Raw genomic sequence first — 27,929 nt, 5'->3', positions numbered from 1 at the left:
TGAGAGGTATACAGTCCTTTTCTTGTTGTTTCTAAATCACACTCGTGATTTGATGTGATATGACTTTGATTCCACACGGGCCTGATCGAGTTTAGTTTATTGAGTAATAACCAGAAGTATGTTGTGATGGCGTTTAGGCCCACTTTGGAAAAAAAAAAAAGAAAAAAAAAAGCAGAGCATGACAAGAGTTATAAGGGCTGGTTCAAAGGCCCAGAGGATAGAGGCACACACTGGGAGACACTGGGAGGCACGGGAGTCAGTTTCACCCCAAATCCCTTGTTTTAAACTCTTAACTTGCAACATGGGAATAATGAGGGCAAGAGAGAACAGCCGAGCCAGTGTTGCCTACACAGTGCAGGCCGGCCATCTGAGTGTGGACGGTCAGGTATTATAATACAGGGGCCAGTGTGTGGGATTGAGGTTCCAAAGTGTCTCCAGAAGGACAACACTGGAGCTGTGTCTGTGTTGGGAGATTTGGACGCGGGCCAAGAGGCCATCAGAGCATAGACATCAGAGCATGGACCAGTTCCTGGCAACAGAGCCCTCATGGCCAATTTGATTGAAACATTATATAAAGGACAATATCACAGAGCACTGTACCATACACTAATCATTTGAGGCATGCCGCAGTGGCTATCAAACCCCACCCCAGCTGGGATAATGAGGGGCATGCTGGTAATGTGGATGGTTGGACTTGGGGTTGTTTTGGCTTCGTTGTCTGATAAAACATAAGGCATGAACAGCCACAGTAGGTATTTTGCTGCTCTCTGCCCCCCAAATATTGGAATTCGCTGGACTGTTGGAGAGTCCAGAGTCTGTCAGTTGAACCCAACACATCTCAGTCTGCTGTTAGCAGTCATCTGAGCCAATGGTTCTCAAGTGGTTTCATGTTACAGACTCTCAAATAGATACACATAAGGCCACCAACCCCCATTTGATCAGATTTTATGTATGAGAGGGTTCTGCTGCTGTTGATTTTGTAGTGAGTTGTGCGAGTGTCTACACTGTGGAGATAACAGTGGTGAGAGTGAACCCTGTGATTAGAATAGTCATCCTCACACATTCTCTAAATGGGATAATTTCTGGAGAATTTAATTATAGTGACATTAAACTATTGCTCATTTTGCTTGGGGCTAACCCCCACCCCCACCCCTCCCAATGACACCCAGGGGTCCCAGGACTTTGACAGACACTGGTCTAGAGCAGTGGTTCCCAAAGTGCTTCACTATTATGTCACAGATTGTGTATAAGGATGGCTGTTTTGTTCATAGGTTTCATTCTCCATCCTAGGGTATGACCTCACCCACTGTATATACAGTTAAATAATTCTGCACCAAGTCATATCTAATACCAAAAACCTTCTCAGATGGCGTTCCATAGGAGAGAGTCTTAAATCTTATTAATTGGGATGTGTGGTCTGATGTGGATGAATTTGCGGTGTCCTTGATATGAAGAAGTTTGGTAGTGCCTATAATTTAGCCACAATCAAGACTTCACACACACTGTAGCCTCCACAGCCTCTCCAGCCTGAATACAGTTTAAAGGTGCCACCTCCTGGTCACTTTGTGGAATCTGCATCTCTTGTTTCAAAATTGACTTTCTCCACCAACTAAAATAAAAAAAACATTTCAGTTATGATAGAATAGCTAAATATAAGTATTTAGCTATTCTATCCTTCAGCAAAATATTGCAAGGCTAATTTTCAAGCATTTGAAATACTGTGGAACACTAAAAAAAACAAAAAAACATCAATTAATCACATGACTTGCCAATAGTGCTATTATGTGTGACACTGATATTATAAAATGGTAGCAGTTCATCCACTATTTAAACTAATACTGTCCTCAATATGATAACATTGTTGGGATACACATAGGGCCCCTGTTCCCAGTGGCTGATGGGATATTTACCCTGGGCCCTGTGATGTCATTAGCTGTGACCTGTTAGTGTTTGAGTGAGTCTGTTTTTCTCCGACCATGTTGCCTGGGAACCAGTGGACTGTGATCTAATGGGACCATGGTAGGAAACTCTGTGAACACACAAGTTTTGATGGCAGAGTGGCTGTGTAATTATTTTGTATCACATTCATTCATTCATTCATTCATTCATTCATTCAGTCTTTTTCCAAATCCTTTGTTTCTTTTATTTGAAAACGCTTGTGATGACTCAACTCCATACTATACTAGATCCCCCTCATTTTCTATTTCTTCCACTTCAGTTCTCTCTTTTTGGTCAGACTGTTCATTTTGAAAAGGATTAACTAAAAACACAGTGTGCACTTAGGTTTTAGAAGAAAACAAAGCTCGTCTTAAGCGCAAAACACATTTCTGACACAATTCACACACATTAGGGGCTGAACAAAGTATTTTATCTAAAAAAAAACAAAAAAACTTTTCTATTCAAAGTGCAATTCTGCAGACAAGAGGAAAGTAGATGACAATGTCCTTTTTTGGTGTGGGTGGCGGCGGCGGCGGGTGAGGAATGACTGATGTATTGGTGGAGTCAAAGGTGAGGTAGAGTGACCTCCATCCTTGGCTTTCCTCGTGTTCACATGCCCCCGTCCTGCGAAACAACAAAACCCCACTACAACCAACCATAACAAACTCCGCTGAGCTTTGTGTGTAGATTAGCAGGTTCTTTCTGGATCCTAAACCAAGTTCTGCTGGGAGCCGACTCTCATCTGCCCTGAAGTTGTCTATTTGAGCATAATTTGTAGCTGTTTTCACCCATAACACTTGAATGTTATGTTTGCACTCTTCTTTCACAGCATAGCAACTCAGTGATACCAGACATAGCAGCTTTTTCACTGATATTATTTATGCCGTTTTGCCTTTGCCGTTGCCAAGTTGTAGTTTAATAATTAAATACATCAACTTTATTTATAGTATGTTTGATGTGTTGCACTGATTATTACACTCCAACTTTACAGTGTTGAGTGATGGAATAAGAGAGTTGAGAAATAAAACCTGTGGAGGTTATTTTGTATATGACGGTTTTTTCATGTTTAAAATGCCATGTTAATAGAATGGAAGTAAATAAAAGCAGCATCTCTTGGGAACTGAGCAGTGGTGGGAAGCCCCAGCAGAGGGTTAAAGGTACAGTAGCATGCGTCAGCTGGTGCGTAGCGTAGCGTAAGGGCCGGGGGGGCGGGGGCGGGCAGTATGAGGGGAGGTGGTCCTTGCACCGAGCTCCCAGCCACAGCCACAGCTACAGCTACAGCGCAGCTTCCTGCACTGCTCCTGACAAACGGCTCATTCTCGACACTGATCATGTGCCTCGGCCTCTGGCTCGCGCAGCGCTGCAGCAGGAAGTCAGCCTTGTTCTCTCCCCCCCTGCCTCTCTCCTCTCCCTGCTCCTGACACCCCCCCCCCCCTCCCTCCCATTTCACACCCTCTCTCTCCCTCCTCATCCTCTTTCTCTCTCTCTCGCTCTGCCGGGCGTGAGAGCAGCCTGTGCGTGCAGAGCTGTAGTCGAGGCAGACGGGGAGGGAGGGGGGAAGAGACAAGGGAATCGGCCACGAACACCGCAGAGGAGAGGAGAGGAGAGGCCCCCCCTGCTTTTGCTTCCTTCTCCCCGGTGCAGGGAGAGCTAGACATGGAGGCCCTGGTTAGGGAGAGGGAGAGGGAGCAGCCGCCGGAGGACGAGTCCCTGCCTCTCCCCACCCTCAGCCCGGCCGTGCCCCCCTACGTCACGCTGGGCCTGACGGTGGTGTACACCGTCTTCTACTCCCTGCTCTTCGTCTTCATCTACGTCCAGCTCTGGCTGGTCCTGCGCTACCGACACAAGCGCTTCAGCTACCAGACCGTGTTCCTGTTCCTGTGCCTGCTGTGGTCGGCCCTGCGCACCGTGCTCTTCTCCTTCTACTTCAGGAACTTTGTGACGGCCAACACTCTGGGTCCCTTTCCATTCTGGCTGCTCTACTGCTTTCCTGTCTGCCTGCAGTTCTTCACCCTCAGCCTCATGAACCTTTACTTTGCACAGGTGAGTGGACTTGAACAGGGAGTGGGTTTCATGTGTATACGGTGTGTGTCACTTTTCTGCACCTGTAGCTTTGTCCTGGCAAGTATGGTATTCTGAGAATTGAATCTGAAGAGATCTGTAGAGATTCGGGAACCACTGCTTTACTGATTTCAGCTCTGCCTGTCCGGTAAGTGAGACCATCAACACCTTCATGTGAACCAGAGGCTGGAACTTTTTGACACTGGGGGGCATTGGACAAAATGTAAGGCAGTTGTGGGTTACCAGCAATAAAATAGTATTATACATTGATTATTTAGAGATAGAACAATTAACTTAAAGCTTGTTGAGTCTTATATCTTCAACATCACACTGCCTGCTTTACCTGAGAGTTCCACTTGGGAAAGCCCTGTAAGGTTTACCATTTACCATAACGCTCTTATCGTCACCAATATTACGACACCTGACAGCAAGAAGAAGTTTGCCTTCCAAAGCCTGTCTGGTAAACACTGTGCATTGCTTCAATATTGTAATAAAAGTATGTACCAGTGTAATACACTCGCATTCACATCAGCTACAAAGTGCAATGTAGTGCATCATTCCTTTATCTGCTTATGTAATCCAAACAGCAGATCATACTGATCTCTGCTTTAGCCTCTACCTAATGCTTATTTTAGCATAACCCTGCTGTGCTGATTTGAGTAACAGTTGCGAGTGACAAGTGACAAGTGACAAGTGACAAGTGAGGTACAAAGCCTTACGCGTGGCACTGTGATGTCTGGCAACTGCGTATCTGCACTTCAAACTAGGCTATTTTGAATAGAGAGGTTCCTGTTTCAGAAGAACATCTTGGTTCTCCTGAGGAGCCAGAATACAGAAGTGAAAACGGCTTCCCATAATAGCATGACGCATTTGCATAGTGCAATGAAGTTATTTTTAAAAATGATTTTCTCCTGACAGGTTGTTTTCAAGGCAAAGTCAAAATATGCACCAGAGCTTGTGAGATACAGGTAAGACCAATCACTGGAAAGTCTCTGTAACACTTTATTTGGATAGCTCAGTGTTGGTACTCAACTATCAGGTGACAAAAAGGAGAAGTTCAACAAAGTATCAAATGCTTATTTGGTACATCTCTAACCCTGACATTAGCCTAACCCTAACCCCATTCTAAACCTAAACCAAACCCTAACCTAACCCTATTTCTAACATTAACCCCAACCCTAAGATTAACCCTAGCCCAGACAGACACTGAATATCTATAGACTACTTTCCCCTTGAAACTCAGTTGACTTTTTAGTGACACATTATAGTCACTTGATAGGAAGTTGAGTATCAACATTGAACTACCCAAATAAAGTGTGACCAAAATCTTTAGTGGCAAAGTTGCATGAATCAGCTTCATATTACAAATTATATGCCAGTCAGAAGAATTACTGTTTGTTGTGTAATACATTTATCGAAGACAATGAATGATACTTTTTTCTATAATTTTGGCATAAAACACAAAGAAGGAACACAATTATGTGAAATATATTGACTAAAATAGATGTGAAATAAAAAGTGAAGTGAAAATAATAGCTGAAGTGTACATTATATTAACTTCCGAGATGCGTAAGTGTGTAATAACACTGAGTTCCTCTATTCTCATGACGTGATCCCCAGGCTGCCGCTGTACCTGCTCTTCCTGTCCATCAGCCTGGTGTTTCTGGTAGTGAACCTGGCGTGCGCCCTGCTGGTGAGGATGTCCTCCGCAGAGGCCCAGACCATTGTGCTAGTGAGGGTTGCCATCAACGACACGCTCTTTGTGCTGTGCGCCATCTCGCTCTCGCTGTGCCTTTACAAGATCGCCAAGATGTCACTGGCCAACATTTACCTGGAGTCCAAGGTTGGCAACACAGTGAACATTTGAAAAAGTAGAGGAAAATCAAATAAGAGAGGCTGTGGATACGCTTTCTGACATCACCACAACAAAAATGGTTCCTGAAATCAAACACTATTGTAGGCTACATATAGCACCTTTGTGTGAAGATGCACTTTTCCACATAATTTATGCTTTGCACATAGTGAGTGTTCCCTAGCAACGCAGTGTCTTTCTTGTGCACGACTGAGTATACTGTGTGCATGTGTAAGCTTGAAGAACAGCACAGGTGGGCGGCCATTTTTGGGTGATGTCATTTCACAGACACCAGCAGCATGATGGACAGGTATTGAGATAAAGAAAAGCATCTTTAAATGAAGGCTTTCATTCCAGTAACCAGCCAACATCTATTTTGAGAAAGAACTGTCACCGGAAACTCATGACTCATTCCTTGAAAAAATACAGTCAATCCTATCCTCCAATCCTGTTTTCTTTCATTTAGCTAATTCTTCCTTAAAGTGGATGTGTGGCTGACATCTGACTTTGCATTGAAACTCTTAAATGTGTGCAGGGGACGTCAGTGTGCCAGGTGACAGTCATAGGAGCCACCGTCATCCTCTTGTACACATCCAGGGCCTGCTACAATCTGGTCGTCCTGGGTCTCTCCAACAAGAGTATCAACTCCTTCGACTACGACTGGTACAATGTTTCAGACCAGGTAAACCACCAAAGGTCAAATGCCTTAAATTTACTGAAAAATAATGTGAAAAGGATATGCCTTTTCCCAAAGCAAAGTTCAGACCAATACCCACTTGAACACAACTTGGACATAACTTTTTTGATGTAGATTTATAGTATAGCCTACACCAGCGTAAGTGGTACCAAATGACATAACTTAAGGTCTTTTAAGGAAAAAGCAGAAATTAACACTTTTGAAAATATTACAGATTTTTGTATATATTAGTGGATGTTTGCCTTGTGATGATCACAGACTACTACTTTACCCACCTTTTCATCCTCCACTGCATTTCCTCTCAGGCAGACTTGCGGTCGACTCTGGGTGATGCTGGCTACATTGTCTTCGGGGTGATCTTGTTTGTGTGGGAGCTGCTCCCCACTTCTCTGGTAGTTTTCTTCTTCAGAGTCCGGCGGCCCAACCAAGACAGGGTGAGCTGAGGAATTACCTCGTCTTATTTGCCATAAACGAATTGCGTGAAATTCTATCTATGGGTTTTGTATTGCCATCAATTCCCATCATATTCCACGACATATCTTCCTAAATGCTGAATATCTAATGCTTAATGTTATGTCCGGCTTGGCCTGCAGAGTGGCTCGGGGCTCCCAGGTCACGTCTTCTCCTCCAGGGCTTATTTCTTCGACAACCCACGCCGCTACGACAGCGACGATGACCTGGCGTGGAGCATCATCCCCCAGAACATCCAAGCCAGGTGACAACGCTACAAAACCCTGATATGATCCCCTAAACACTGCACAGGTTATAGGAATATGGTAAAGGTTAGAAAGGTTAAAGGGCATGCTTTCAACAACAGGATTTAATGGATGTGTGTCTTGTTTTCATCCCAGTTTGGCGGCTGACAGTTACGAGTGGGGGAGCCGGAGCAGCAGCATCACTGCCTACATCGGAGGGGAAGACGCTCTCCACCTCCCTCCGCCTCCAGAGGAGCTCAACCCTTACTGACTGCAGCTCCCAGCGGCTCCCTTTGACCTGTGGCTTGTTTTTTTGCACACTCTTCCTCTCTGATGATGACTTCAGAGGCTGACAGACTGAGGCACACGGGGCTCGACGTCGCCCCCCAGACTCGATACATTCTATTTTGCATTTTCTATTTTGTCTAGAAAACAGAGTTAACAGACTTTTCCCATGGCCAGTACCAGTATATGAAGGTCCTCTTCCGGGGCATTAATTTGCACACTCTTTGTACAAAACTATTATCTGATTCTGACTACTCCTAAAAGTTTTTCACTGTATAGTTTATGAGAACACTGCTTAATATATTTCTGAATCTTTTTATGTAATATGTGCTGTGTTATTATTTTAATGTATTGCATATGGACACATGTACTCTTTCATACAAATTTGTTTATATAGATGAGAGATTCATTAAATTCCTAATAAATACAGTTTATATGCTGACAAAATCAGTTCATTTTCAGTATCACAAATATTTTAGTGATAGTTTCAGAGAAATCAACTAGATCGAGGTGCTGCCTATTAAACTGTCAGTGAAGAGAACAAAAATGTTAGGTGCAACACTCGCTCGGTAGAAAAATATAGACTATTTATTGCATTAAAAGCAATAAATGGAGTGCAATAAATGAAGTGATAATGTCATGCAATAAATAGAGTGATAGTTTATTAATAATAGAGGAAGGCAATTCTCTAGCATAGCAACATGTCTAACCAGCAAGTCACATGGAATATTCTAGTGCATTACATTGTAAAGATGCCTCTTCACAGCTCTACATCAGTAAGTCATTATGTAAACAAAGTAAGTGGTGGGGTGACAGTGTTTCAACAGAGAGCGCCATACTACAATCAACATTACTGCTGTGGTGGTTGGAGCCACTTGTGTCACCCTGTTGGAAAGAAATGCTCACACAAAAACTAAATGTCATAGATTGTTAACAGAGAAAAACTACCCATCAGTTAGACTGTTAACTTGAACTTGAACTGAAAATTACAAGCTTTCACCTTCCACCTCTGTCAGACAGCAGGCACAGCATCACACTATACAAACTTACAATTTTTACATAATAGGCTGTGCTTGTTTATGGATTTTTAAACTGTGACATACATTTCTTTAAATATAAAGGTGGGTAAACTATGATCATCATCATAAGCCGATAAACCAACAATACGGGCAAAAAACAATGACATTGACAGAATAGTATAAATAGTATAAATTTCTGTTCTATTTTCACTTACAAAAGTACTTAGGCGTATTATAATGTGTACCATTAATTCAGATCATAAAGATTCATATTGAGGTGGGTAAACTGAATTTAGGTGGGTTTACCCCACCTGCATCCCTGAATAGCATAATAACAAATAAGACTCCACAGTATAAATGAGCAGGATTGCCAGCCTAATGCTGGGGTGCTGCTGGTTCCATATATCAGGAAAGATATTGTTCAAAGGTTAGATAATGACAGAAAAGTCTAACTTCTCCATGCACTCAGTGGCCACTTGCCTAGGCACACCTCCTGTTTATGCAAACAGCTCTCTTACAGGGTGTTTCAGCCCTCAATACTGTCTTACAGGCGACCGGCGGGGCCAAGGATAACTTGGTAACTCCTCCTAATGTAATACTCCCATGCTCCTCCCACAAAACATGTTCTACATCATCCAAGGCTGGAGGCTGGAGATACATCTTTTAAAATCCTAACACGTTGCATCATACATAACAGCAGATTTTGCTGATTGTTTGGTCTCTCTGTGGTAAATAAGCTAGCACTAAAAGATTAGGCATGCACGGGTATCACAAATTTAACAATAAAACAGATTATCCTCCTGACTCCTGATATGTCAGAGGTCAGGACCTCTAATCTGAAATGAACTTGTGTGATCCAACATGAATCAATATGTATTAATATGTGCCTGAATGCAACATGCATTAATATGCACTGAAAAAAACAACAGAATTTGGGTAAAGCTGTGTGGCTAGAGAGAATCAACATGGGCTGTGGTGAGTCGGCTTTATTAGGAAAAAGTAATCTAGGCTAGTAACTGACATTCATTCTAAGACACACGTTCCCAAAGCTTTTACTTTCACGCACCTTACATAGGTACCCATTACTATCATGAATATAACTTTTTAATATAACTTTTTGGCCTCCTTTCACTGTAAACTGGCTCTCATTGGCTAATGGCAGTCTCCACTGACACTACAGGACTTGTTCAGGACCCTGCAGATGTTGGGTTATAAATATCATACATGTTGGATATTTTAGGGGCGGTTCAGATCAGTCTGCAAGTCAGTCGTGTGATTAAGATTGAATCTGTAAACCCCTCACACTACCAGATCATCTGTGCCGGCCATCCTCCGATTCATCGCAAACTAAGCGTCCGATCAGCATTTCCCCTCCTGTTGTCAGGATGTCCCGACAGCTGCGGTCCCGAGGGTGAAAATGCTGAAAACAAGAGGGGTCAGAGGAGAATGGCAAGACTTGTTCAAGCTAACTGGGGTGTCACAGCTCCGCAGATAACATCTCAGTACAACGGTGGTGTGCAGAAGGGCATCTCTGAACACACATATAGTTGAACCTACAGCAGCTGAAGACGACGCCAACTTCCACTCCAGGGTCAAGCTTTTTTTCTTAATAGCTTTAATCTGATATCATTCATTGGAATGGAGAACAGTTGAAACTGTAGTTCAGAATTTGACATGAAAGCTGAAACATCTTCCTCATAAAAGAACATTTCTTACCATTTCAGCAAAGGTAGATCAACCTAACCCTAACCCATACATTTTGCCATTCTCCCCAGTTTTTTTGACAAGAGCTGTCTCACTTCCAAGTTGAGAGTGAATTCTGAATGTATATATTTACCCCTGAAATTTACAGTAATTTGCCCTTTATCATATGATAAAGGGCATACAGTATGTATAAGACATAATGTATAAACATTCATGTTTCATATGAAAAGCAGATTTTGAAGGAAAATAAGTTTCTCATTGGTGAGGAGTGCTTAATCATGTTTGGAGTTTGCCTTGAAAGCCCATAACATGCTTATACACTGGATTTTTGTATAGAATTGATTTTCTAAGGAAATCAGATTTTGTTTTTTTATCAGTATATTTATTGGAGGATAAGAATACTCATATGTTTCACAGTCTGCTAACGTGTAAGTGTATGTGATTTGTCAATGCTCTAAAATTCAGCAATGCTACTAGGTGCACTGCTAGTAAACCTCCTGCAGAGGACAGTGTGAAACAACAAATGATGCCCACAGGATACCAGGCAAGGCAATATGTACATATGGATTGTGAACTCTGACCACAAGCCTGAGAGCCTAGTTTTTTCCTCTAGAAGTTTAATAGAGTCCATGCTCATAATACCGATAACATTTCTGTAAGCAAGAACTTGGTACTGATCCAAATAGTTTATGTGAACGACAGGAGAGAGGGAGTAGGGAGAGCGAGACCACAAACGGCACGGATAGCATTCTGAAGTCTTGCAAATTAACTCAAACTAAAGCCAGAAGTACTTTCAGAAAAAGGTGTTTTTAATTCAGATCACTCCTCATGTTATCAAAAACTTGAGCACATTTTACCATAGCTTATAACAGCTTATTCCATGTGAAAAGCATTAACACATCAAGCATATGCAGAACACTGTACCTTTAAGGAATTAACTGCAAAAACCAATACGTGAAAGGATGAAGAGTCTTTCTGAGCTTGATTCCTGTCTTGAGTTATTTTCTAAAAATGTCAGCTTTAACAGAAGCGTTCCTCACCAAAAAGGCGAAAGGAAAAAAACGGACAGTCCCTTGCAGCACAATGTCATGACATTCAAGGTCAGCTGGGTTGCCCAGGTTTGTTGAAAAGTGAATAGAAATCACTGTATTTGTTTTCCTTTCTTCCACCCACTCTAGCAGAGTCTGCTGTTCAGCCATGTACACATGCACACGCTCACTATATAGGGCACTTTCTCAGGACAGAGCACTTAATGGCTGTTTGTAGGGGACGTGGGCTTCCCACTAGCTGGCATCTGATGGTTTGTTAAGTTCCACCTTTACTCCTTTTTCTCCAGCACCTGGACACACAAAGAGGAGAAAGAAAAGAAAAGCCACCCACTTGTGTTGTAATTGTGCGCTACATGGAAGTGGATAAAGTCAACAAACACACAAAACGATGGTGTAAAAAAGCGTAGACAAAAAAACCACATAGTGTAAGGCTGAGATAACAGGAACAGGATGAGATGGTTTTGCACATCAAAGCCTACCTGTTAAGTATTTCTCTTTAGCTCTGGCTCGCTCGTCTGCGTCAAAATACCACACTGTGATGGCATACCTGCGGAGACAGAGAAGGCGGTCAGAGGGAGGAGGAGAGATCAGCGTGTCACATGTGTTCGACATGCACAGGCCGGTGCGGGGCGCTGACCTGGTGGCGTAGGCGGGCTGGACCTCGTGAGGGTTTCGTCTGTCCGACCAGAAGAACAGCAGCCGGTCAAATTTGGGCTCAATGTCGGCAAACTGGGCCTTTCCTTCTGGGAAGATTCGAAGAAGGCCGCCGTGTTCCTGGAAGACCAGAACAAGAAGAAACAATCTCTTTGTGTATACAAATCAGGACAAAGCAATAGCAGGAAGGTAAGGAGAAACTGTAGGAAGCAGACACTAAGTGGAGCCTTTGCAATGGAGCTCACCATGTTTTGGGATTTGATTCCCATAGTGGTCACCCACATTCAAAAGTAGGTAAGCATTCAGGGTAAAGGATAAGTAAGCAAATAAAAGTACCCTCTAAAAACTGCATATATTACTTATGTAATATATTACATAGACGCCATTCAACTACACAGCATATATGAGGCTTGTTAAATTATAAACATAGGACGACAATGTTAAGGAAAAGGGTTGTCCAGCTCCAAGGACTAGGAGGAAAGCTCAGGATAGGAAGCAGCAGCGGGGGACGGCTTTCCTGTGGAGGGATGGGAAGAATAACCCACAGGAAAAGTGTGCTGGCTGGATAAAGGACCTGGAGAGTGAAAAAGCAGATTGCAGCAAGTGTGGCGGTTAAACTCTCACATGGCCGATATGATAGGCCCCTCTCTTCACACGCATACTAGCAGAGGAAAAAGGTTCACACCCTTTATCAGAGTAATGCGATCCCAACATTTACAGTACATTGAATGAGGTGAATGCCAGTGGTGGAACAAGACTAAAGAAAAAGGACTGTAGTTTTTCTGATTGCCAATGAACATGCCACTGATTTTTGGCAGTTGCTTGAATGCCATGTACAGCCAAGTTGGTTGTAACATTCGGTGTGCAGGCCTGCAAGTGCAGTCCTATGGATTAGAGTAAACACAGGATGGCCTTGGCCCGCTGGCTGTCCTGTGTCCCTTTGACCTATATCAGCTGAATGACACTGGTGTTGAATGACACACTCTGACCTACAACACATACAAACTGAAGATGTGACCTACTTTGGATGGGTACAAGCAGTCGAATAGTTGATTACCCAAAACTGGATGTTGAAATTCACTTTTGACACCTGGATTTAATTTTTTAATTTTAGAAAGTAAAATGCACAAGAATTAACTTCAGTCTACTAAAAAACAGTCCTGCCTAAAATACACTTGAAAAACTGGTCTGTTTTTTAAAAATACTCACAGCTAATGATTTTGATCTGTAGTGTAGGCGGTGAAGTCAGTTGGGTAGAAACTGATTTGTATGAGAGGGTAATTGATCTGGAGCAGATGTCGGTGAGAATGCCGCAGCAAATCATTAACAATTTTTTGGGGAGATCGCTGTGTTATGGATGCAGAGCAAAATGAGATAGAACTCTGCTTAAAAAAGCCATGCGTCTCGCTCAACCAAAATCCACTCCAACGGTGGCAGAGGAACAAAAACCCTTGCAAGAGACTCGGTGTCCTTGCCAAACAGTATCTTGCCATTCCTGCCACCTCCATGCCCACTGAGTGTTTTCCACCGCGCAGCAACACGCTTCGCCCCAGGATATGCTTGTTTTCCTTCACCAGAGCTAAGCTCAAATATTGCAAGCTATAGCTGTGATTCTTTTCTGTTTCTTTTAAATCAGACCTATTGGTGTAATTTTCATTGAGATTTTTTAGCTTTTAGCCGTTGCCCAATTCAGATGGACCAGTAATGGGAAGCATGTACTGTAACTTGCTCATGCTGTGAGACGTTGGTGTGACTATGTATAAAAAGTGTCTGGTTTAAAACCAAAGTACCTCCAAATGAGACGATGATCCACTTTTAGGAACTTCCATATTCAGACTGGGGAGAAGGTTTTCCCTCTCTAAGGTCGGGCTGATCCATTCTTTTCCACTTTTATGTTTGCCCATCACTACATTTTTCCATAGATGGTCTATGTAAGGTTTCTCTCTTTCTTTCCCACTGGAGCTGCCTGCTTCTCCATTTTAACTTTCATTTTGGTCACATGATGCACGTTGCGCATTCAAAGGTTGTGATTGGTCACACGTAATGGAAGCGCTTAATATACACACTCGGACTTTCAGGAGAATTGAAATGATAACAAACACTTCAATATTGCTGAATTACACATTGTGGAAACATAAAATTGTGATATACGATCATCTACAATTAATTGTGCGGCCCTACTATTTGTTTTGTGAAAGCAATTATATGCCCATCCCTCATTTACAATCCACATATTCAAAAGTTTTAGGATAGAATTGCAATTGAAGAAATGTTCTTCACATCTCATTGAAAACTGTGGGTAAATAACTGGAACAACTGAACATGAACATTCCAAAGCCATCTCATTCTCTCATGAAGCCTCGGTATCCAGGCAACCAAGTTCTATAAAAGAGAGCTCACCGCACGCCTGATGAAACAGCCAATCAGAGACCAGATAGCAATTAACATATTCACATTTTCAACAGGGTGTCAGAATATGGCTCATTTGAATAATTAAGGCCAGCGAGTGAACATAACAATACAGATCATGAAAGAGCTTGGTTGATCAAAATAAGGACGGCATGACCCACCTGAAGCAACCCGTTACAAGTCTAAACAGGGAAATAGTTAGTATACATACAAAGAAACAGCTGCCAAAACTGTGACTGTGTGATTTGTGGAAAAATCATAAGAAATGACCCATTAGCTGTGGTTCTTGGGCAAAAGTGCTAACAACCATGTGTTCATTCAACTTCTCTTGCTGCTTGGAATTCCCCGTGATGCTAGCTAATGACCAGCCTCTGTTTAGCGGCACTCAACGCCAGCAGAGAGAATTAGGCCTAGCCTGCATTCTACCACGCACTATCTTCCACAGGCAAAACAGAGTTTCCTGTAATTAGATAATTCCCTGAGCAGGTCTGGAGGTCGAGTGTCTGAGGGAGGCTGGACCACAATCTCTCCCGCACCTACGTGTCTTTTTTCCCGTCACCAGCAACTCAGACAAACACTGAAAACAACCCTTCCATTTTACAGTTGTTGCTTTCTGTTAGTACGAACTATCGTTCTTTCCTGATGTGCAGCATCCTGTTTTTCCGCCTATATTCAAGGGGTGAGTTCCTGCCCTACTCAGCCAATGACCTTTGACTCAAAAGGCATCGTGTAGCCTAGATCTTATTTTATCCAGGAATGTGACAAACACGTTATAAAATACATGAAATGCAAATTGTGGCTAAGGGCAGGCCTGTGTTTGTGCGTGCTTGCGTCTGTGTCCCAGTCAGACCTGGGACAGGCAGTAGCTTGGAGCACCAGATGGGTAGGGTTTGCCACATAGGACAATACAATGAGTGCCAGAAAAGCTCATAGGCTATTTGAAAGTCAATTTATCATACCTTTCTGTGATAAACACTTATCTGAATATATATCTGAATTGTCCTGTTGCAGCAACACCCACCCATCTAATGCCCCAATTCCATCAAAACACTAAAAAATTATGTGCAAATGGTGTCTGACCCAGGTCTGGTCCACATGCAAATTTTCTAGGAATGATATGTTCCTAATAAAGTACAACAGGAACACCTCATTCACTTCCACCTGTCTGCACACTAAACCTGCTTCCTGGGGGAGGATGATGAATGTGTGGAAGGCAGTGTGGGAATGCTCTTCCCCCTGCTCGGGTGTAGCTGGATTAGCAGGATCCCTGCGTTTTAATGGGATTACAAGCAAGGAGAGTGGCCGAACAGCACGTACTGACACACAACCTCTACCACTCCACCAGGGGTAAATCAAGGTGCGAGGTCACGGCTCCGCCCTAGAGACAAGGACTGCCATAGGAAGACCAGAAACAACACATATTTATTTACCTAATTCTTTTCTGTTTGGTGACAGAACATAAATTCTAATCACAATTAAATCAATATTTGCAACAAATGAAGAAAAAAGAGAATTTGATGTATAGAACCTAATAATGATCATCTGGTAGTGAGGAACATTATTTTCCCCCACATCATTCACATACCTTGGCATCCCAATCCTTATTAAGGTAATATATGCATGTGACACATCGCCCATCACCATTGGGGTTATCCACATGGCGTACGTATCCTGTCCCATTTCCTGGGTAACATGCCACCATTGCCTGAAAACAGAAGAGGAAAAAATAGAAAAGACAGATTATAAGCCATGTTTAGATCTCAGTCAGGGTAATGAGACGTGTGTTTGAGTGTGTAGGTGCAAACGTAAGCGTCAGTTGAACAGAGGGAGTCGGAGAGAGTCAGAACAAGGTCAGGGGAAGTGGCTGAGTTTGCCTTTGTTGACACATCAGGTGGATGCAGCAGACCGCCTTGGCATAGCCAGATTGTATTGTCCTTGGCCCACCTGCGCCAAGGGCGGTGCAAGCGGCGGCCTGCAGGCTCATTTACAACCCGGCCGCCGCATTATAAACTTTAAACCAGCGGGAAAATAAACCGGAGATATCGCGCTGCGTGTCAACTTCCCCTTGCCATTTCCTGCTCTAATACGACTTGCATGATCTGCTTGGGTGTTGGCAGTGAACCCCTATGAGTTCTCGTAAACGTCTTGGTGTAAACAGCGGGCGGACACACTCAAACAGCACACAAAGTCCCTCAGGAATAAGACACAAGTGGGGACTCGCGCACTCTGCCAGGAGCATTGTGACAGAAACCCTTCTATTTCCTGCTCGCCAGAAATAAAACTTCCAGTGAGGACTTAATGCAACTTTGCAAAAAAAGAGAAAAAAAAAAACAGTCGCCATCATCTTGAACTACTTTTTGTGTGTTCTTACGCTGGCCAAATGTTTGTCTTTAACTGTCTATCATATCAGACCGGACACAGCATATCAGCATATCAGACCAGTATGAGTCACATGAGCGTAGGTGACGGAGACCAAGACTTCTGAGAGACTAGGCACCAGTCAAGGTTCTCGGACTCGAAGCTCCGGGAGGCAGACGAGATGAGCCGAGGAGTGCAAGAGCCAGAATGTTCCTGAACATGCACAAACGCAGAGGGCAGGTTCAGCCCCCATGCATCGTGTCAAAGCAGTGATATGAAAAACAAAGGGCGAGTTCCACCACATTCTTCCACGCACTTGGATCAACATAAACCATAGCAACATTATTATAAACACTCACAGCAGACTAAACTCCTTCACTTGGTCCAATGCCAAGTGAAATAATGTCAGACTTTCTCTGGTTGATTTTCGAAAAGCTATCGTGTCCGCAGAGAAATGATACGTTATATTTCAAAATATTTTGCCTGCGAGGAATTGAATAAGCTCATTGAATTAAGAGAGTTCTATATAAGCTGTACTGTTCACACTTCAAACCTCATAATCCTTTTGTGAAGCCATTGTAATATATACTTTCTATAAGTGCTCCACTGTATAATTGTATTCCGAAACATTTACATAAATCCACCGTTCACGCACAATCTTCACAAGTATTGTTATGATCAGTGGGAGGAAGAAAATCCTGCACATCACACATCCGTCTGAATCTTTTTTCCCTGCGTATTTGACCGTAGTTGCTTGCGTCAGTCTACACTTTGCTTGCATCTTTCCAACGATGCAGGTTACCACCGGAATGCACCGTATCAGGGCCTTCAAAGCCGACTACAAAACACCTACATCCAGTTGGGGCGGGAGTCCTGCTCCAGTGACACTGGCTGACAAAACTACTAACACCCCCCCTGAAAAAAAAAAAGAAGGGCGGGGCGCACAAGGAGGGGCTGCCTGCCGCTCCAGGGGTTCAAGGCGGGTGAGGGGCACGCAAACTGACAAAGGGCTTCCTGTCAGAAAGACTCGCTGTTTTGTGTGTGTGTGTGTGTGTGCGTGTGTGTGTGCAAGAGAGAAAAAGAGGGAGAGAGAAAGAGAGGGGCACAGACAGAGAAAGGGGAGGGGTGGGGCTGGAGCAGAAGAGAGTGAGTGAACTGATATAAACTTTGACTCCTGGCCTCCCTCCAGAGGGAGCAGTATTTTAATGGTCTTGCTACGTGCAGAGCGTGAGGAAGGTTGGCTGATCCTCGGCTAGTGACACCCCGCCCCCCCCCCCCCCCCCCCCTCCCCCCTCCCCCGCCCGTACTGCTCGACTCACACTGGAAAGCCCGGGATGGGTAAATACATTAGTTGCTGTCGGGAAAGTGTGTGTGTGGATGAGATGTGTGAGCCTGGGAGGTCGGTTGGGTTGAAGGTGTGAGAGCCTCGGTACTTGGCAAAAACCCAGAGGCAGCAACGTCCCCTTCCACCGGACAGCAGGCTCTGTAGGGCAGCTTCGTCCACTACAGGAAACACTCCAGCACATGCTTAATTATGGACCTGTGAGCTTGCCAGGCAGGGGGTTGTACTAAAATATAGCTGACAAAAGCAAAAGATTAGTTTCCTGATAACTAGGTCTCCTGACCCACTGTACAGCACACCAACACTAACTAGCACTTGGACAGAATTGGGATGTGACACAAAAACAAGGTCTAAATTTAGCAACATTGGAATGCTATTCTAAGTAGGAGCAAGTGGTTTATGGGAAATACCATTTATAAAGGAAAAAAAAAAATTATTGGAGCCTCTTGGAGCCTAAAAATTTCCAAGAAATATGTGAAAAGAGCCAAAACTGAAATTTACATATCACACTGAATACACAGAGGAAAGTGTATACAAATTATCCACAGAAAACACATGTAAATGGAAAGCAGTTTACTAAATCCAGTTTAGCCAATATCTACTTATGTCTATGTCAGCCTCTTATGAAGTGTTCTTTAACTCCTGTCCGCCTTTCATGTGATCCAGTCATGCCCATGGCCTCCTAAGCTACGCAGCTTAGGAACAGGCTAGCTGAAACATGGTCCAAGACACTATTTTTGATCAAATCCTCCTTGAAGAAAGCCATGAATAGCTTTGAGGCCTAAAACCTTGATTTAAAAATGTGACATATGAATGGTATACAGACAGCATCAGCGTTCACAGATCACCTTTTTTACACAAAAAGAAAAGACATGCATTATGCACAATGCAAGTTAATCTCCAATAACTCCTTCCTCTGACTAAACAAAAGTAATAGGGTCATGAGAAGGCTAAAACGTGTTCCTTTACTTATCATGCCACTCCTAATCTGCAAGAACCGCTGACACGAATATTGATATGACCTGCTCTAAAGAAACTACGACCGCCTGTCTGAGAGGTTCTGATTCATTTCTCCATCCTGAGATGTAAACCTCAAAGCCATTCGAAGATTTCCTCCTGTGCCATCTTCACCTCTGACCTTTTTTCCTATCTGAGCCTCCTTTCACTTCACGTCACTCATGCTTCCGCGTTCCTCTGTGGCCCTCATTAGGAGGCTGACCCCGCTCGCCATGCCGTTTGTTTACATTCCACAGGCACAGCTTCAGAGACCGACTGGCATTCACTAGAGAGAGATGAGAGAGAGAGAGAGAGGGAGGAGAGAGAGAGAGAGAGAGGAGAGAGAGAGAGAGAGAGAGAGAGAGAGAGAGAGAGAGAGAGAGAGAGAGAGAGAGTGAGAGAGAGAGAGAGAGAGAGAGAGAGAGAGAGAGAGAGAGAGAGAGAGAGAGAGAGAGAGGTCATACTACTAGCTAGCTAAGGCCTTTAGTTAGGGCAACCAAAAGGAAAACCTTCTGCCACAGATACCAGTATCACATTGACTGAGTACGTGCCTCAAGGCAAAAATCAAACTCTTCAACTTATCAAACGGTAATGATTGATTAGGCTTCATTAAGATTCTCTTTAGTTGTCAGCATACAAGTCTAACAACCACAATGCTAGACTGCTTTGCTGCCATAATTTAGCAGCAAAGAGTACAAGAATTTCTCTACCCTACTCCACCCTAGTGATTTATTTATTTAGACACACCTTCGATCAGGGTCCAAAAGAACACCCGCCAAGCACCAAATGTGGGTAAAATTTGTCTGTGGTGGATAAATCAATAACCAAACTGGCTAGTAACTTTCTGACACGTTAACATTTGAATGTCTTGGTTAAATATAGTCTTGGGTCTTTGCCTGTTCTTAAACTTTGTCCCTGCTGACCACCATACACTCTCTCTGCCTGCGAGCCAATCAAATCAAAGCAAAAATAATGGCTCTGTATCAAACAGGCTCCTGATTGGCTGCCTGTTATGCTGGCTCTACGCAAAGCTATAGCGTCTAAACTTCTAACTTTTGTTTCTCTGCTGGCTGGATGGTTAACTAGCTTAATGTTGATTGAGAATTAACATCAAAATTTGAAACAGTAACTTCACAGTGTGTTGGGGGATGCTTCAAAAAGGTCTTCATAATTTGAATTCTGTTGCACTTCGTAATGAATTACATGATTAATTGTATAGGTGAGTGAGCAAGTTTTAAATTAACTCACAGTACCTGATTCTATACACTAATTAGCAGTGACAACAGGTAGGCTGATACATTTCTATCAAAAATGTATATGAACTACTTTGGCCAGTAAAAATTATTATTGGCAGGTATATTCCTTTGGTTTAACAGCCCTTGGCAGGTGAAATGAAAAGCTAATTTCTGACATTGCCTTCAATGATGATATGTTTACATTGAGACACCCTCACTGTTGATGTTGTTCAGGTTCATTTAACGGCTTCATATTATCACCAAGACCATTTGGGGGGCATCTCCAATAAGTCAATGACAGTAATATTGGGCTTGATCCCATTTTTATAGAGGGGGAGTGGGGAACTTCAACAGAGACCAAATCTGTCCCAGGCTCGGCTTGTGCTGATGTTTATTTTTCTTCCTCATTCTCAATTAGCCTCAGACAACAAAATCAAACCTCAAACAAATCAAGCTTCCACTGGAGGAAATGGGGGAGCACAAGCAAGACTAATATGGTTTATCTGAGGACAGACTTACTGAATTAGGCCAAATTAAAATACTAGACATATGCTCTTCCAAATACTGGCTAGTACTTCCATGCATCCCCAGTGTGTTTAGTTATGGGATATTTTTGCATTCTATTCAGTTCTGTTTCTAAGGCAATATTAAGAATATTCTGTTAATTCTGGTATACAGTGAGAAGTTGCATATAAACACATTATCTCAAACATAAGCTTAGTCGAGATATAACCTCGTAACTGGAATATTCTGCACGTGAACATATTTGATGAGGCATTTTCCTCATACTCTCCACTGGTGATATGGGGTTTTGACAGAGGGCAGTTGGCTGGAGCCGTTGCTCAAACAGCTCCAGCCCAACACAACATTAAAGAACTCTCACTCTGCGCTGACCCGATCACCTCTGGATATTTCTGACATGAGCGATGCGATCAGTTCAGCCTTGGTGCGCGTATTGATGTGAGCCATGAATGGGGCTGGAGCAGAGGGGAAAGCCGCGAGGGGTCTGCTCGCTTAACGGAAAAGATGCTTATCAAAACACGAATACAAACAGTTGGGATGGAGACCCTGTAGTGTAGGGGAGTGTGGGAAACATGACAGTTTGGGCCCCGGCCTGGGATAGCTCGCTGTTTTATCAGTCAGACAGTGGTGCAGCCCAGAGAGGAAATCCCTGTTTAAAGTTTTGACCTAGTTTATTCTTTTCTCTTTATTGTAGACTAAGAACAATAGAAGGACATATACAGCGCCGGCACAACCTTTAACCCTTGCCACATCACAAGGAAAACACAAACATAGTTTCTGGTAACGTTGCGTAAATTATCTGGAAGGGATTGTGTAAAGTTCTAGGTCTTGTGCATTTCGGGGCACTCCACTGATGTCTCCCATTGACAAACAAAAGATAAAGGCATAGGCTGAACTGTGTGAGCTGCTTAAAGCATCCTTTGGAATGAGCTAAAAAGTGAGATCCCCTCAGATAAAGAAGCCTATTGCTTCCACTCTCGGACTGGGTCATGTCAAGAAATCACATGGGATAGGCACGCTTATCGCAACCAAAGAGAGGGCCGATTCATCTTCAACAATCTCCAGCGTTCAGTCAGGTGGTGTTGTATTCATAAGTAAACACTGACGGAGGAGCTATCTGCTATATCTGCTTTGTTCTGTAACTTCGTAGCGAGAGCAGAGCCTGATTGTATGGCTCCATCCCTGCTTGTGTGAGTGCCAAGTGAGCTCATTCTGTAATAGGATCAGTCACTGATACTTTCTCGTTGCCAGTGATAGAAGATTTAGCACAGCAAGAAACATCGAACGAAAACTGAACACACGTAGGCCGCTCTGAGTCAGCGTTCAAGAGCGTTGGGTAAGCAAAGAGAGGAGGCGTCGCTATACGGCTGCTTTGTGCAGAGTACCGACTGGTTAGTTAGAGACAGGTAATCTCGGCCCTATATCAGCTGTTAGCTTACAGCTCCCTCCTTATTCTTCCCTGTCTTCTTTCACTGAACTCTACAGCTGCAAGGAGTCAAAACAGGAGACCTCTTTCTCAAGACTCCACCTGGAACGTGGCCAGGCGCTGCTTAGACAGTCACGGCATAGTAAATAGAGAGATAATCACGTGCTCAAATTTAGTAGAAAGTCGAGTAGAACTTAAACCTAACTCCATTAAAGCCCTCAGTTTTACAAGTGATGAGCTCTTCACATTATGGCTCCTGTACATTAGAATATTTTAAAAATTACAACCACGCATCTCACATTAAATGACCAGTCTTGATTGATTTCTAGTATATATGCTGCTCAGAAAGTGCACATAATAATCATTAGATATGATTAGAGATTAGAGATGGGTTAAAAACAATTTTGGGAAAGGACTGACAGCAAGGCTATCCCTACTTGACTGAGGATGATGGGTGCACAAGACAAGCAGACACTGACTGAGCCTCTGATCTGTCAGACTACAAAATCATGACTTTTACAAAGTGGAAAGGAGTATCAGACGGGGTGCTGCCTCTGACATGTAGGCGGGAGGAACGACTGACTCACAGAGCCTATAGGACACCATCACCACATGACTTCCTCCAGCATGCTTACATTGTGAGTTTAAAGATCTAGGTCAAGGGTCAGCTTCCTTAAGAAAGCAGAAATCTCCAGTCAATCACACATGACACTGAAAGGATACGTTGACATTATGAATTTCAGTTGTTAACACTTTAACATTGGGCAAAAGGTATCTTCTGTTCAGCTTTGTTCAGTTTAGCTTAAATGTCTTGTTAGCATTGTTAGCATTACTCATTGAAACCGAGAGGCACGGCTAACTGCAAGCTAGCTTCCTGAGTAACAAAACCAAGGATAAGAAATCACAGTCGTATTAACTTAGGTCCAAACAAAAGTCATAACTTAGTTGCTTACATCTAAATACAAATTTTGATTTCTTGTGCAACAAAATGCTAGACATAATTATCAAGTTACATGTAGGCCTACAACACACCGTATATGAATTAGCCTACAGCCTGGGTGCACTAGTAAAGAAGATATTTCCATAATACAGCCTTAGCTTAGTAAATGGCTACTTTTTTTCTACACGTTAGACAAACTAACCTTCACTGGGGAACAAACAACCAATGACAGGACAACCAAGTTGCTGCTACAAATTCAAATTTCCTTGTAGGTTTTTTTTTATGAGGGTGTAATGCCATCAGAAAGCATTTCAACATGCTGGAGTTAGGGAGAAACAAACAAGTCCTGCTGCCTGCTACTTCCCACAATGTTATCAAGGGAAAAGGGGAAGTGGTAACAATGACATTAAATAACTATTTGGGCAAAGTCTTTTTCCTCTATCTTTCCCTATGCGAATTGTGCTTGCATTGTCTTGTATCCCTTTGAGCCATTGATACTGGCGGCCTTCCATTTGTGCAAGTCATGCTGGCTTTCCCTGGTCCCCGTCCAGGCGTGAGTTTGCCAAGGCAACTAGGGCAGTAGGTAAGGAAGTCAAGTTCTCAACAATGTATGAATTGGTGGCCAGCTGCATGGCTGCACAGCACAATCTGATCACTCACTTTTGACCCCTGCAATATGTGTTTTCTGGTAAACATCTCCTGTCAACAACAAGATGACTGCTGAGAACGAGACAGGGAAAAAAAATACACAAACGGACACAAGGAGCAGCCTAAAAAAACATACAGCTAAACAGAACAGACCTCTGTGTCACTACAGAAAGGCAAGGATCTTAAGTAAGCAATGGCCACTGGGTCCAGTCCAACATGTGAATTATTCCAGTGTTCTTCCACTAACAGATGAGACACAGTCCTAAATCCCTTACATACAGGTAACGTGGTAATGTAACATGCTAATGTAAGGGGACAGAAGTAACACACCTACTACTCTGAGTGAGTTTAGCTCAGTCTTCCAGAATAACATTTTTTGATGTGATAATCCTAATCCTTTTAGGGCCTGACCTGCATGCCAAACTTCCTCTACCCCCATGCCCCAAGGTCAAAACCATGGCCATCTTCAGAAACTGCAAGTTTCAGAATTTTTAGGATCTTTCAATGAGAGTTGGAATTAAATATAAGACCAGTTTAGCAATTGAAATAAATGTGCAAACAAAAACTGTAGCCCCACAATAAAAACAGGCCTACAGATCAGGCAAGACTGGGCTGATTGCTCGCTGGAAAAACCAGCGCACCAAGAAACCACATTTTTAAGATCTCTAAAACTGAATGCTTGACTCAAAATGTGTCTAGCATTTAACCCTACTCAAGACCTTCTGAGGCATCTGAGTACTAGATTTTCAATATATTGATAACATTTTCAGACTTTTAAAGATGTTTTCAGGACCTGCAGACACCCTATACATCACCTATCAGATTATGGACATCATGTCCACTAAGACATCAATCCTCCAGGGTTGAATCTTCAGTAAAAGATCCTAACATACTAAGACAGCTCCAGGAGGGGAAATGTTTTATAAAGGAACATTGGAAAAGCCATTAGGCCTGACCTGTATTCAATGCAATAGTGACAGTCTGCTGCAGAGCATTCTGCCAGGGGAGGAGGGGGAGGGGAGGCTGAGAGCAGCTCATCCCCTCCTGGGTCAGTCTCGGGCCACAAGGTCATGATGACCAGATCTGGTTGAACTAGAACCGCAAAGAACACAGGTCACACGCAATTTAACAGCCTAGTCAGAGCGAGTCTGAGACTGCTTTATGCTGACACAGGCTGTAGGTTTGACACAGCCGACTACAATAAAAAAAAAAAAAACAACAACTTAAAACCATATTCCAATTGGAAATGGCTAAAAGGATGTTAAGACACGACTTGTTACAGTAATCAAAGTTTTGTTGTACTGTTGCTATTCATTATTGTGGTAAAGGAGCCCACTTGGAAATGCGGTTACTCATATCAGTCAATTTCTGAGAAAATGTGTCTCAGTAAAACAGAAGTCTGCACACAGCTTCCTTTCCCCGTCCATGCCAGCCAAGACAGACACATGCAGGTCTTCCTCTGAAGAACAGAATGCTGTCTCAAGCCGAGACTATATCACAATATGAGAGTGTGTGATACTGAACTGATCTCTGCATGGAAATTCACTTGTGGCTTGCTCCCCCTCCACAGGGAGGTCAGAGGTCAGGGTCAGTTACAGAGCGGCAGGGCTGGAGGTGGTACGGACTCAGTGTCTTGCTCAAGGACACTTCAGCAGGGCGGATGCTTGCTGACACAGGGGGGCTTGAACCCGGGTCCTGGTTGAAGGACTGTCCCCCTTCTTGTCACATCACCCTGCTGCCCCAATTACTCATGAAAAATGCCTGTGAATCTCATGCTGTAATCAAAGCTAAACTGATGGATTCACTATTATACTGCCTCAAGACTCGGACTGTATGATGCCAACACTGGCCTAAAATCTGTTTGTCCAATTGTTTGAGAAACGGCGGCAGCTCCTTAACATGTCTGGTTGTTTGACCACGATAAGAAGGAAAGAGCGAATGATTTTAATAAGTGTCATGCAATGTGAATATCTGCAGCATCAGTGTCCATGGACAAGAAGTGCTTTGTAGTGAGAAATTAATCCACCTCACTGACTCAGAGGACTGGCCATGCTTGAACCTGGGACTGGAGATGACTTAGGGGGGGACTTATTGGCCTCTTAAATTTAGGAGGTGTGTTGAAATCGGAGATAGGATGTAACGCATAGCTCTTAAAGGAAATTGTGCCTGAGTGACAGAGTGGATGTGTCCTAGTGCTCCGGATTTGACTTGGTGGCCTATTCATGACTTCCAATAAATGATGCAAAACCTTCACATACTTGCAGAACATCCTTTTCCCCCTATAGGCATAAACATTACGCCCCAATAAGCATATCTACCTCTGATCAAATTCAGAGAACTGATGATGTTTTTTCCACCTGCTGTAATACTTACTTTTGTCCTTCCATTTATTGTGTAGTTTCCCAGTTTCCCGTTACAATGTCTGACCAGGTCGTCCATGCGACTCATTAGAAAGCGGATCTTCTCGCAGCCGGGCTCCCTCCCCTCTATCCACGTTATTTTGTCCCCTCGGATGTCTTTAGTTGAGTCGCTTTTTTGACTGACCAGCTGGCCATCTGTGAATTTGCCTGTTTTATGAAGGGCCTTAACATCCTCCAAAATACACATCCCAGTCTCTGCTCCGAGAAAGTTGTCCACTACACAGATGCCGTGCTTGTTCATACACGGGACTATGTACTCCATGGCAAGTTTCTGAGGGGAGGATCTAGTTTGTCCGTTAGATTTGGCGTTATTCGACCCGTCCTCTCCCGGTTTGTCACCGACCTCAGGTCCTTCTGCGTTCGTGATAAACCCTTTCATGCTTTCGCCGCTCGGAGATGCACTGTCCGCCTGTTCTGCGCTTTTCTTTTGTTGATATTTCTCGTCTGTCTTGCCGTCCCCAGACGGCTGTTTGGGTTCAGGCTTCTGTTTTGAAACCTGCGCCTTGTCTGCCTCTTTGCAAATGAGCTTGTGTTTTTTCCAGTGCTGTTTCTGATGCTCCTTGCTGCAGTAGAAGGAGTTTCGGCACCTACCGCACTTGAGGAGGTTCTCCATTTTCCCACAAAGTTCACAGTACTGTCGGTCGATCGCGCTCTGCTTCTCCATGTCTGCGGTTTGAATGGGTGTACTGTGCCTTTAATTCCAATCCTTCACACGCGCCCTGTTAACCGACAACTTTGGAAACGATCCACTGCCTGTGCCACGCTACACCGAGTGAAACGGAAAATAACCTCCCCCGCAACTTATAACCTAACAATTTCATCACCGTACTGCGTCGTCACCTCGCGTATTAGTGAAATAAAATACCAATATGTGCGTTCTGTCGCACCTTTAGGTGTGGGTCGCAATCTTCAGGAGACATTTTCGGGCTCGCAGTCGGTCCGAATGTACTGCATGGCGCCGCTCTGTGTGCGCTGAGCCCGTGTTCCCTCCTACGGTGACGTCGACTCACTAACACCGCCCCTCGTGCTGCCTTCCTGTGCACCTGGAAAAATCGTAATTAAGACAACGTTGTATATAGAACTAATTGTCGTGATGTCATAACAACAGAACAAGGCAGCAGTAGCCTAAACATGTCGTCCCCCATGAATGATTCAGTCAAACTCTGGTCCAATCAGTAACAAATATGCCACCTTGACAGAACCTGAATTGTTGCGCCTCCCTTGGGTCAGTTAGTGTAATTTTTAAAATATGCAGTGGTGAGATGCATCATTTCCTCAAAATCTGATCAGTGGTGTTTTAGATCTTGTGCATGACACATGGACGAACAATCACATGATGTAGGCTAGTGACCACTTGGGCCAATCAGTAGAAATTTTGAGATGGCACAAGTCAGCGGTGAGATCCATCATTTCCCCAAGGTTCCTCAAAATCCAATCTGAGATCTAGAGTGTGACATATGGACGGATGGATAAATGCATGATGACGCGCCATCCTTCAGCTAATCAGTGAAATTTTGAAAATGCTGGAATGCACTGATGAGATGCATCATTCCCCCAAGTTTTTTTCAATACAATCAGCAGTGTAGACAAAAACAGACAAGAACACATGAGGGACAAAGATAACTTCTGGATAGATGAAGCAAAGGTAGCACTATCTATTTAAAGATATTTCAATGAGG

At 43.4% G+C, this 27,929-nt stretch overlaps 2 protein-coding genes across 3 annotated transcripts; one reads left to right on the top strand and one right to left on the bottom strand.

Moving 5' to 3' along the window:
* The first annotated feature begins 3,319 nt into the window (after positions 1 to 3,319).
* On the top strand, positions 3,320 to 8,152 carry gpr137ba (G protein-coupled receptor 137Ba). Its single transcript, XM_071910827.2, has 7 exons — positions 3,320 to 3,981; positions 4,918 to 4,967; positions 5,620 to 5,842; positions 6,387 to 6,533; positions 6,854 to 6,982; positions 7,142 to 7,263; positions 7,400 to 8,152. Exons 1-7 carry the CDS (start codon positions 3,595 to 3,597, stop codon positions 7,512 to 7,514), a joined length of 1,173 nt encoding a protein of 390 aa, XP_071766928.2. The 5' UTR covers positions 3,320 to 3,594; the 3' UTR covers positions 7,515 to 8,152.
* A 2,876-nt stretch (positions 8,153 to 11,028) lies between these two features.
* egln1a (egl-9 family hypoxia-inducible factor 1a) lies at positions 11,029 to 27,196 on the bottom strand. Of its 2 annotated transcripts, XM_071910823.2 has the most exons (5): positions 26,204 to 27,196; positions 15,949 to 16,068; positions 11,938 to 12,074; positions 11,780 to 11,847; positions 11,030 to 11,590 (listed from the first exon to the last, which is right to left on the bottom strand). In XM_071910823.2, exons 1-5 carry the CDS (start codon positions 26,912 to 26,914, stop codon positions 11,535 to 11,537), a joined length of 1,092 nt encoding a protein of 363 aa, XP_071766924.1. In that variant the 5' UTR covers positions 26,915 to 27,196; the 3' UTR covers positions 11,030 to 11,534. The 2 variants fall into 2 exon arrangements, with proteins under 2 accessions (XP_071766925.1, XP_071766924.1); XM_071910824.2 differs by lacking the exon at positions 15,949 to 16,068 and having other exon boundaries at positions 11,029 to 11,590.
* Between the last annotated feature and the right edge of the window lie 733 nt (positions 27,197 to 27,929).

Source organism: Centroberyx gerrardi, chromosome 15, assembly GCF_048128805.1.
Source record: "Centroberyx gerrardi isolate f3 chromosome 15, fCenGer3.hap1.cur.20231027, whole genome shotgun sequence".
NCBI lineage: Eukaryota > Metazoa > Chordata > Actinopteri > Beryciformes > Berycidae > Centroberyx > Centroberyx gerrardi.
Note: the sequence above shows the minus strand (reverse complement) of the source record. Positions and strands in the feature narration are given on the sequence as shown.